At 40.5% G+C, this 12,662-nt stretch overlaps 1 protein-coding gene across 1 annotated transcript in view; it reads right to left on the minus strand.

The window, feature by feature from the left end:
* Window positions 1-12,662, minus strand: part of ARHGAP24 (Rho GTPase activating protein 24) — a 187,811-nt gene that overhangs the window by 31,937 nt on the left and 143,212 nt on the right. Inside the window, 1 exon segment of the mRNA XM_086612044.1 lies at window positions 950-1,072. Within this exon segment, the coding sequence (XP_086468170.1) occupies window positions 950-1,072 (123 nt within the window).

Below are 12,662 nucleotides of genomic sequence, written 5' to 3' on the forward strand. Positions count from 1 at the left end.
CTTCAGTCCCTCCCATCCTCTCTCCTGCGGTCTACCTGGCAGTTGAGAAAAAGACATTTGCAGTCAGCACAGTTTTCAGTGATAAATGCGCTTCTCGGTCATGAAACAGCACAGACAATCCTGTCAAACTTACTTTTCCAGCAACCTGCAGACAAGACCAAAAAGCATCTGATGCAATACGGGTGCTTTTTCACCGTAGAAAAATATTTCTGACCCCAAACTTGGAGATTCGAGAGCTCCAAGGACCAGGCTGATCAACGTACTGACATTTTGTGTGAGCATATCAATCATACTTGTTTTATAATAGTATAGACATTATCACCAGAATAATAACGATGAAAATGATGACAATAATTTGCAGTTCATTCAACATCAAAGAGCTTTTTAAAAAGACAACTTTGATCCAGTACTACTGAAATTATTGGGTATGCCAATCAAAAGAAAAAGAATCTATCCTATACCGCTAGTGCTAATATTTTGAGGCTTATACTGGAGTGCATAGCTTTATATAATACCATTACTGGTCTTGGCTGTCACTTACAGAAGAATCACTGGCGGCTTCTCGTAACAGGCATTTATGAAACACACGGGCAGTCCTTTAGCTGGTGACAAAAGGAATTACTCCGCTTCTCCCTGCAGGAAAGCTGATTTCACAGAAGACCAGCCTTCTGTGAAAACTTCCCCTCACCTTGATAATGCACTATCATGTGCTATCCTCATCAAGGGAAGTGGTTCCAGACAGTGTAAAGCCTTTTAATTGAGCCCTCTGCATGGGAACAGGCCTAATACCTGCATTGCAAGTGAAACCAAAGGGTTTACTCCACTTTATTTGAAAGATGTAGACCATTCTTCTCCACTTCAAAACTCTGGCTGTGACTGAGAGGTGACAAAACCACCCTTGTGTGCCTTTGTGTATCTGAGAGCCTTGCATGTTCCCTCGCTGACTCACCTCCTCCAAACGGTGCCCATATAACCCTGCGAATGGATTTCACCCAATCCTCCATGTCATTCTGCGTGCTCGCCATAAGAAGATACGTCTCATGATTAGCTGTCATCCGCTCTCGGTCTCCTCCTGCAAGAGAAGATAATTGCACTTAGAAACCCTTTTGCTTCCCTGCCCAGCCAAGCTCCTGCCAGACTGACTGCTGAAAGCAGGAATAGCGGCTCCATAGCAAGCAGACACGGATGCTATGCAGTGGAGTGTTTATCGTCAGACATGGCATGAAAAGAAGATCCTGTAAGTACATTCCCCATCAGACAGCGAGAAGCTGTCATGCTTCCAAAAGGAAATGAGAGGATAAATGTCATCGGTAAACACAAACAGCCCCATGCCGTTCCAAGAACCACGGAGGCCTGCACTAATCTGTAACTTGATATACGCACTGGGAATTCTGCAGCAGTTACTGGACCACGACAGAGAGAATAAATGCAGAGAGAGATAAGCGTGCTTTGAACAAGCAGGGATGGCTCCATTTTTATTTTCAGGAGCACAATGTGTCACATTCGTGGCGATGACATTTGATACACCCAGGTGTTGCTGTGGATCTCTAAGGAGAAGGCAGCCAATGCTTGCAGCTGACATGGTACAACCCACTGCCTTGGACAGGTTTGATGAGGATTAGATTAAGAGGGAACACACTGTCTTATTATCTTTTATTTAAAGGATGGCCTGACGCTAAGAAGGTCAAAACCAGAACTTGGCTTGCCACAGCTCCAGGTTTTCACACTTGCAGTACTGCTTCACCTCCATCCTGAAGGGTAGCATGTTAGTGCAAGAGTATATGGGGATTCAAACTACCTTTCAAGCACTGCAGAAGGAGTAAACCCTTCCAGAAAGAAAGCACCAGCCATTCTGAAGCCCTTTCACTGAGCCAAGGGCATGCATGTATACTTCACAGACAAATGCGATGCACTCAGAAATCCCCCAAGTTCTGTGTTCATCTCTTTCTAGCTGCTTCCATCCCTATTTTTCATTCTAGTCATATCTAAAGAAAGTACCTCTGTTCATTACAGCGGGAATACTACTTCTGAGAGGTCTTCTGAAGAGTGCTATGCTCAGTGCTGGCCATTGGACCAGCTAGATTTCTAACGAAAAATTTCTTAAAGGCTAGAAAATCCAACCGCGACTTCCTGGCACAACCATTCTGAATGAACCTACTCGTGTAGTCCACACTTCACAGAATCAAGACGCACAACTGCAAAAGGGACTTAATTGAAACTTGGTGAACACAAAAGCCAGATTTTTCCCAGACACAGGCAGATTCCACTGAAGACTTATTCTGAAGGTTTACATCACTATTCGAAACTTAAATTTGAAATTGGAGGTAAAGAGACTCTGGTTTTCTAGAGTCAAAATACAGCCATTCATATACCATATGTTACCCAAAAAGGCACCCAAAGTAGTAATGCAACAACCTGAAGTACAACACATTTTAGACTACGCCGCAGTTTAAAAGTCTGAAGAACACTACTTTTTTTCCAACACATAGTGAAAAGGTAGGGATGAACCTATTTTAAGTGCCAATGCTAGAGAAATATCAGCGTGAGCTAAACAGCATAGTATTTGTTTGGAATCTTTTCAGTGACCAGCGTAAGAATTGGTACAAAACATGGGTCTTACTTCTATGCTATGTTCTCTCATTTTTACCTTTCATGCTCTCAAGCAGAGGCGAGAGTATGGGGAGTGGGAAGCTTTAGCATCCCAAACGATTGCACTCCACATTAACCCTGCCCAGCACAAAGCACATAGTCAGGCCCTGGAAATTTACTCCCCATCTCTACCTTTTACATAGCCATCTTGATTAGAATGCAGACATGTCTCTCTCACTCAAGCACAAAGAGCAGACATGATACTGTCTACAGTCTACTTAAACTGGCATATTTTTCATATCATCTAGAGTTCTTATCCTGAAAAGACCCGAAAGTAAAGATATAAACAGAAAGTCTCAATACATTGTCACAGCTATTAAACATAATAGTAATAAATATAACATAGACAAAAAGCATGCAACACAGTTGCATCCTTTTTCTGGCTGATAAAAACTGAAAAAAAATTATTTATGTTTTTTTTTTTTTTTTAAATGGACCAGGATCCTGTCAGGTGCTGTACAAAAAGAACAAAAACGTGTGTTCATACAAAAATGTATCTCAGATCCAGGAATAAAACAAGAGATGACTTGATTTTCTCACTAAAGAGACAACAAAAAAAAGATGACAGCCATAGCCAAGTGACGGTCCTCCTCTCAGGTGTCTGTCAGATTGCTCCATATTCTTTTAATAGCCTGCATATTTTTAATTCAGCAGATTATGTGAGATTTACTCAGTTATCCTGTTATGGCAAATCTGAGGGTGTTCTCTAGATAAACCGGATTAATCCCAGAAGTCTAGATAGGTCATTTACAGTGTGGATTCCAGAGCACACTCTAAACAATTAACTCAGGTAAACACCCATTTAGCTAATACACAATTAATCTGTGTTTAATTTTGTAGAGAAGGAAAACATCATGTTTGGTTACAGTATCTTTTGGTACAAGAAAGTAAAGCTTTCCTAACAAAAGGAGCTTCACCATTTTATAGCAATTCCGGATCTGTCTGCTTTGTAATTCAACTCCTGTCTTTCACACCACAATTATCGGATCTCGAAGGGTTCTTCTACTTGTGCATTAATTTAGTTATTCGTCAAGAACTGAAGCTTTGCTAAAAGATTTTTTGGGATACAATAGCACATGTTAGATTTGTGTTTTACTGCAAATGTTAATTTTTAGTGGTACTGTATTTTAAATACAAAATTAACAAGATTGGGGGACAGACAAGAAGCAATGACCACGATTCAGGAAAGAGCCATCTCAGATAAATAATATCAGATAAACAGAGATAGAATTAGAAGGACCTTTCTGAATCTTCAGTAGGCTCAGGATAAGGTCAACCGTGTTCAAGGCCAGCCTGGATGAGGCTTTGGGCAACCTGGTGTAGTGGAGGATTTCTCTGCCCATGGCAGGGGGGTTGGAACTAGATGATCTTTAAGGTCCCTTCCAACCCTAACCATTCTATGATTCTAAGACACTTCTGAAAGATGGTGTTTAAAACCTCCACTTCACCTTTTTTTCCTTATAATACTATTGTTATGATTATAATGAAGCATGAGTAGATGATAATCTCCAAAAATCAGACATCTATTCATACCATAGATACTGGCATTAAGTATGTCAACTTGAAAGTGGTGCTCAGCATGAAGCACATTACAGATGTGAATGCATCCTTACTCCTTTCCCATGGGCGTGCAAATCATAATGTATTTTACTTGTACTGTTGTATAGCTCCAGATTATGCCTTCTCGAATTTCCTTCCCTGCTTTTGCAGTCCAAGTACAAGAAATGCCTAATCCTGCGTGTTGCCGCCTGCTTGTGAATAGGCAACTCCAGAGGCTGGAATACGAGCTCTGCTTCGCCCCCGCCCCGCTCCCCCCCCCTCCTTCTCTTCCCCTTGTTACTTTGCAGGGGTCACAGGACCTGGAAGGAGCAGAGCCCAGTCTACCTGACCAAAGAAGTTGACTCTGGCATATTCAAGATGAAAAGCTACTGTTTACACAACTAACATGTATATCCTGTTTCTTCCAGCCTCTGGTAACAGCCAAAAGCAATGGAATCTACACTGTTTCTCAAAGCTACAGTGTACTATCACATGTTTTTATTCCTGCAGCCCTAACCAATCCCTAACCTGTTTTATTTTCTTGCCAGCATCAGAACTGAATTCTTCTTTACTGAAGAAACCTATCCGTAGCATCCATATGGAGCGGAAATAGTGAAATAGCACAATACCATGATGAATCTCCCACTTCGAACAGGTCACGTTTCTCCTCCTGCCCCTTTTGGCACTAGCAATGACTTACAGGTTCCCGAGGCCTCCTTCCCGGAGCTCCTTCCTCTGGGGGCTCAGTAACCAGTGAATACAGATGGCTGCTGTGCTCCCCTGCCTGGACCGCCTGCGACGGCTCAGCGCTGCGCCGGTGCAGCTCTGTGCACCACGCCAGCACCACTTCCATATGAGCACAGCGACATATTTTAACAACTCTTGCCAGCAACCGGAAAAAAACAATTAAAATATGGACAGGCCAAGTCCTACAGGGATCCGCTCCGTAGGGGAAAAGAAAGGGAAGAGCCTGCGCTCGCTCATGCAGCACCATGGCACACACTCGGAAAAGCATGAAGCGGTGGTGACTGCGTTTAAGGGTGATTGTTTACTGAAACACCAGGCTCAAGAGCTCTCCTGCTTTTTATCGTCTGTCAATTAAATGGGAATGCACAGACATTTTGCATTCGGCTACAGAGGGCGGGGGGAGGCGGTAGTAGTGCAAAGAGGGTTTTCTGTGCAGTCTCTTCCTGTCTAACCCAACACCTTCCTCCTACCTGAATGTACCCAGACTGAACTCTGAATGAAATATTCACTTGTCCTTTTAAAAGCATCTTGGATTTCTTGCTAACAGTTCCAGCTTTCTTGAGAATGGAATGCGAAGGGATTAAATTCATACCAACCGTTTAAAAGAGAATTTTCTCCCCGGAGGAACATCAAAATCTAGGATTAATCTGATTTTTCTGAGCTGAGAATGCCACGGCCAACCTTGAAAGAATATTCACATTCCAACAAAAAAAAATTTGGGGGCCAATTTTGAAGTGAAACTGTTCCCTACTCCCTTGTGCATTTCTCTTAGCCACAGTTTCTGAAAGCCTTGCTTGGGAACTGAAAGATGGTGAAAGGCAGACTGGCATTACAACAGAATCCACTGGCTTTTCTTCAGAAACATCCTCCTGCTTGGATGCTTCACATTTGTTTCCTAAATTTTTAATTTCTCAGAAAAATGCTAAATAGTAAAATTTTAGCCTTCTACTGTTTCAGATCAAGACACTAAATGCTCCTCCATATGGTATTCAAATAGGAACTCCTGGCTACTCTTCACCTCACAAAAAAATCAAGCCATACACTTACAAAAAAGATGTAGGAGCTGATATTCAGGCATTAATTTCTGAAAATCTTGCCTCAGGAGTCCTTTGTTTTCTTTCCACTGCACCGTGTTTTCAATTTATTTTCTTTATTTTTTTAGTTTGTCTTTCAAATAGTTCTTGCTGCTATATGGTCTGGAATTCTCTTTCAGCTACTACCATCCATCACCACATTTCTGCACATGTGCACTGAACACCACCACCCTCTTCTCCCACACATCCCTCTATCACTCAAAGCCTCGTAATTGTATCAGCCTTTAAGGTAGAAGAAGCGACCTTTGTACAACTGACATTCCATACAAATTGTTTGCAACTCAGAAACGTACACATCTGTGTTCTACATAAATCTTTCAAGTGTAGCCCAGCATAGAATAAGTGCCATCCCTGTGCGCAGTGACGCAGGCGTGCTCTTCCCCATTCAGATGCATGATCAGACTATGCAAATTATAGTTCCTGATCAGGACTCCAATTAGTATTTCTTCACAAGCAAAACACCAATAATTACAATAGAATTCATTACTTTTTCACTACACTTTGTGTTCTTAAATTTTCCTCTATGCGGCAAAGGAACTGCACATTAAGTGACATATTTAATCTATTTCTCTGGCAAAACCCACCTACACTTTCTTCATCAAATTTCATTTTACAGCATTTGTATTCAGACTTTTTAATCCTAAGCAAAAATCATCTCTGCAAGTTGTAGAGGATGCTAGAATATCAGACACCAAGATGAACAACCTTTTTCTCCCTTTTTTTTCCCTAATGTAACTCCTTGTTTAAGAACAAAACAGAAATTATGATTATCCCATTTTGATATTAACTCAACACTAACCACTGCTGCTTTAAGTAAAGAAGTCTGACTTGACATACTGATGAGCTACTGAAGACAGTTGAAATCTATACATCTATCTTCCGTATACCCACACAGGCAGCTACAGGATCCGTCTATCCTCAAGTGAGTCAAGAAACTCTGTTGTAGCTGTTAAATCTTACAACCATGCCCAACTTTAATGTAACATAAGAATTATTCTGCTGGCCACCACCTGTGCTCATGAGCCCTGCATACCTTGAGTCTGAAGAAAACCACATGTAGATGTCTTTCAAGGATGATTCCAGTTCCTGCATTGAGGTGACATGGGACAATTTGCCCTTCAAACTGTCTTCAAACTGTTAGACTGGTTTGAGCACTAAAACATTTTAAGTTCACTCCAACTGGGCCAGTGGAAAACCTAACTGCAAAAAACTTGAGGTTGAAATTTGCAAAGCAAAAGGAAGGAGATAAGCACCAGGATGCAATCGTATTTTAATGAGATTTTAATGTCTTATTGGCACTGGGATTCACTGAGAAACCTTTTTTCATGTCAAGTGAGAACTCATGTTGAATGCCTAGCAACTGTTGCATCTCACATGACCAATTTGAAACTTCCAACATTACTGAACTGCGCATTCCGCTTGCTAAGCCGCCAAGCATACGTTGTTACAGATGTGTTGGTGGAGAGGAAGTAGAGGCAATGAATTTATTTATATCAGCTGAGGATTTATTTCTCATGATGCAGGTATAACATGGAGCTTGCAGATAAGAGCTGGGGGGAATGGGTTTTCGTTTTTCTTTTGGTTTGTGTGTTTATAATTCTTAAAAGCTTCTTCATTCTGCACATGCTTGGTATTGCTTCTGCTCTTCCTGGCTGTGTAAACTTTACCAAGAATTTATCACACCCTCTTAGTTCAACTAGGACGAAAAAGGGAGTACATAGCTTAAGTTGAAGTCGCTACCACCTTTTTCTTTTAAGACAAAATTAAGGTAGTCTGGAGAACCAAATTCTTAATGATAATGAAAAAAAATCATGTCAAAAAGAATAATCCACACTGTATGATTATCAGAGACAAATACTCTGTATTTACAGGAGCTTCAGCATTACTTCTGAAGTGACTATTACAGAACATATGCTGCATCTTCCCATCAGAAGAGACCTGCTCCATGGAAACTGCACAGAACATTGTTGTGTTTTCCAACAGTACTCAACTTACATCCTTCATGGCACAGCTTGTCTAAAACATATCTATATCATAAAGCAGAAAAGATGTCCATGAACTGAAGATGCAATGCTGAAATTTGTGAAGCTGAAAACCAGGGAGGCTAAGACCAAGGCAAGTGGCAGGGAGAAGAGCTTGAACTGGGAGTATAAAAGAAAGCATCCTGGAATGGTCTCCATTTAAGAGACATTATCAGAGCCATCAGTGATGGAAACCCCAACAGCCAAGGGAAATAGAAAACTAACACTAAGCTAGGCTGCACTGAGGAAGTTACAGGCTCCTTGCATGCTAAACCATCAAATTCTAAAACGTTCAATCATTTTATCTTGCACTGAGATCTCCAGATACTAAATTGAATGTACAACCCATCAACTCTTAGCATTTAATTCAGATCCACAAAAAACACTGTTCAGCTTAAAACCAAAAAGATTCGCTCAATCATGGATCTTAGCGTATTATCTGATGATTCCTGAGGTTTTAGGACCTGTGTTTTGAAGACCTTCTTGACAAAACTGAGTGCAGAAACTTGTTCCTAGAAAAACAAACTTACGCTAATAAATTAACATATTGTCACTACTGTAGCATTTCTTAGTATCCCATCACAAGAGATGGTGAAAAAGAAGCTGAAACATTTCACTTACATGTGAAAGTAAGAAACAATTGAGACATACCAATAATTGAAACAAGGAACTTCTCACTAGCCCTATTATGTAATATATGGCAAACCAGATTCCAAAGATCATAAAGATACTAAGAGGAAAGTCCTATGTACTTTAAAAGTCATAACAATATTAGGTGAAATAATATGCTGGCTGGTTTTCCACAGATGTTTAGAAAGATAAATCCATCTAGATTGCTGGACATTACAACACAGGAGTGGCTACCATTAGAACTTGACTCCTAAGCATTTTCAAAAGGTGCTCTATAAAACTTGAAAAATACCCTCTATTGTTCTGTTAAAACCAGAGCAGGCAGCAGACCCAGCATTACTTTGATTTCCACCACATAGCTGCATTACCTCTAGAGCCTTGATAACAGGTAACAGACCGGGTTGAGGAAGATACATAAATTACAATTTCAGTTCTTTTACCCAGGATTGTCCTGTTACATCCTCTGTTCTTGCTTGGCTCAATGCTGGTCTGCCTTCTGAAAAGAGACAGAGATGGCCAGAAGACACACTTATACCACCTGTGTTTTAAGTGACTAATACCACCACCACTGAGAAACTTCAGCTTTGAAAAACAAGAGTTATCAAACTCGCCATTGTTTCACTACCGAACCATATCAGGTGTACTATTTCATTTCTCTCTTCACAAAGAACTAACACATTTTCCTACAGACGGGCATTAAGTAACTGCAAACAAGTCAATAACGAAGAAACTGCTTTTTAAATACTTCAGTACAAACATAATTTTCTGCTGCTAGTATCCAAGCTGAGCTTTTGCATTAACAATCCTGAACAGCAGTTTTCTGCACTGAGTGTACTGGTTTGGGGGCATATTAGCTTTTCAACATAAAGGCTGCAACCTAATTTAAGTGCTAAACGGCAAAAAATTGCAAACACAAGTATATTCACTGGTGGACATTGTCCTCCATCACTATTTCCCCACTTGGAGAATGCCTGGAAGACAGCAGGGCTTTTTCATTAGAAAGAGTTGTTTTCATGGAGCTCTGAATCAGCCGCTCTTGGATACCTGAAATAAGGCTCAGGAAATGTATTCATCATGTGTAACACAACAAAAACTCTGTACGGGTAGCTTTCTTCTGTACTGCAGGGCTACAACTGCACACATCTGTCTACAAGGGTAAGTTTACTGTCTTGCACAATAAAAACATAAAATCAGTGTCATATTTAAGCATTTTGCGTATTGCACAGCTAGCAAGTCTTTCTCCTAACACAATAATTATTGCTTAAATACCTGAGCAAAAAACCTGCGATGCTTGCTTATCAGCAGGTATAATTGTGTTAGAAAGATGTCATTAATAAGGAAAAGAAAGATATGAATTCAAATCATCTCTTGTACAACATAAGAACTGTTTTTTTCAGAGTACTTAATCTTTTCGGGCACGTCTCATTCTTGCTCTCCCCTACTTTTGCTGCTCTTTATTCCTAGTTCGAATTTCTGCTATGCTTCAAACAGATTTCACAGTTTTCCACCTCATACTCAGACACAGATCCCAAGTGGTACCTATTTCGTAGAGTCTGTTCCTCCTACCCTTTCCTGTCACTAAGATGCTGATGCCAGCACAGTTAATTTTTGTACCTTGCCCTTTCCCATTGACATTCTCACCAGAAATAACATCATCTCTCTTCTTGCTCAAGGCACACCACCCAGAACACTTAATGCAACCAACACGGGTTGCATTAAAACGCCCTCAAGCTGTGTGGACCCCACCTCCCCAGCCCCTGAGCAGCAGCACACATCACTGCCTTCCCAGTTAGTCAGCACCACGTAGAAGTCAGAGGCATGCTTCTTCTGCTCTGCTGTTGCTAGTTTTCAGCTTTCCAGAATTTTTCAATGTTGTCAGCATCGTTCTGATATAAAATGCAGTCTGAACTGTCATGTTTGCTGTTCTATTGTTGTGACTTTCAGCTGTTTTCGGAGTCTCTGGTAATATTTTCCGCATCCACTAATGATTCCACTTTCTTATTTACGTTAAAGTTCTGTGATACTACACAACAGCAATAAAATATTTTTCTACATTTTTTTTCAGCCATACTAACTAAGACGAAATCATATTCTTCTGCCTGTATAGTGAAGACTGGCAATGAACTCGCAGCAGCAGATGAATCGGGGAAAAAAGATGTCAGATTTACAGCATGCAAGTTATACCTTTATAGAAAAGAAACTGCTTCAGTTCAGTTGACTGCAAATATCCTGAACACACACTCTGGCAGTAACATGAAACTTAGCAAACATTCTGACAAAGCATGTATTACAATTTTACCTGGTCTTGACAAACTATTACACTTAGTGCCAGGAAGCAGAGAAATAGTTTGGTGGCTCCGCAAATGACACACTCAGTATCACTTCTCAAGAAGGCTTCTCACTCCTCATCTCTCGCAGTGGAATCTCACATGGGCTTTTTTGGTAGGAAGATGTGAAAAATATATATAAACAAAAAAAAACCCAGACATTGGCCATAAGTTCACTCCTCTGTGCCCTTCATTACTACTACCATTTGAGACATATGCAATACTGATCCAGTTATAGAAAAAAGCATTGCTTTCAAAACTTCAACCATAAAAAGTTTTCCTCTGAAATTCTGAGTTTAAGAAAGTAAAAATAAAACAGTCTTGCCTAATGCCATAAACTATCAAAAACATAATATGGCTTTTTTGTTAAAACTTGTACACACAAAAGATATAAAATCAAGTTGTCAAGGCCTTATTTTTTTTTTGGGGGGGGGGGGCTGGGGGGGTGGGGAGCGGGGGCAAAGAAAGTAGACTAAGTCGATCTTTGTTGAGTTTTCTTCCCTCACTCTTCTGACATTGGGCAATAGTTTCCTGGGGACAGAGACAAAAGAGATTTGCTTTCTGAACCATAGTTTGGATTCTTACAGACAGCAGAACTTGCATGTGACCTCCCAGAAGAAACAACATAGACAGAAGAACATGGGTTTTTCAATGACCTGTGATGCTCAAATCTTTTATTGCTTTATTTCTACTACTTCCACATCAGCTATGCCATTTCTACATCTCAGTCACAAGAAAGGAGTGGATTGCTGCAGCCAAGTCTCAGCTCTGTGGCACTGCACTTTAACCAGCCGCCAACTACACAGGGTTGTATTTGATGCTACACCTATAGAGTAGGTGATTTTAAGGAGGAATGCAGAAGACTTCCAGGCAAATAGATGTTAATCAATCAGATGTCAAGTGTCCTCAGCACTGAGGAATTCCACCAAGAAGACCTATTGTCTTTTATAGGAAGCCTTCACTACAAAACTGAAACCTTTTTCAGATACTGTTATGCGCATGTCAGAAAAGGGGGAGGGCAGAACTACAGAAACAGCTCCATATTTAACTGCTTCATCAGCTCACTGGTTGCCATCTAATCGTTGGAATATTGCTGCAGTGTCGATAGACAATTTCTCACATTTAACAGTTCTCGCTCCCTGAAATGATTATTTTACTCGCTCCTTCCAACAACAGCTAAAATCTGTGGGAAAATATGGCTTGTCATATGACTTGCCAAGAGGGAATCAATACATTTATGTAGTTGGGAAGGAGTGTGAGGGTCACATAATGTCAAAACATTTGTGCTGGTGCAAGACTTAGCAGTTGACTTCACTGTTACTTGTTGTAACTGATTTATTCTAAGAGAAGACCATAAATACAAATTATTACAGCAAACTTATCTTCCCTGTCCTACATGACACGGAAATGACACCTTAAAGATAAATTACTGCACTCCTGTTATTTGACAGTAAGAACATTCTTTGAAGTGTCTCAAGTTGGACACCCAAAACGACCATCACGTTACTTCAAATTTGGCTGACCTCTATGTTTATTTTAGAGAAAGTCTCTGCAAACATATATCCATCTAGATATATATAGATGGATATATCCATCTAGACCTAGGTTGTCCTCAGAGTCTAACACGAACAACATTCAAAGCACGTGCTCGCTTC

Source organism: Tauraco erythrolophus, chromosome 5 (assembly GCF_009769465.1).
Source record: "Tauraco erythrolophus isolate bTauEry1 chromosome 5, bTauEry1.pri, whole genome shotgun sequence".
Classification (NCBI taxonomy): domain Eukaryota; kingdom Metazoa; phylum Chordata; class Aves; order Musophagiformes; family Musophagidae; genus Tauraco; species Tauraco erythrolophus.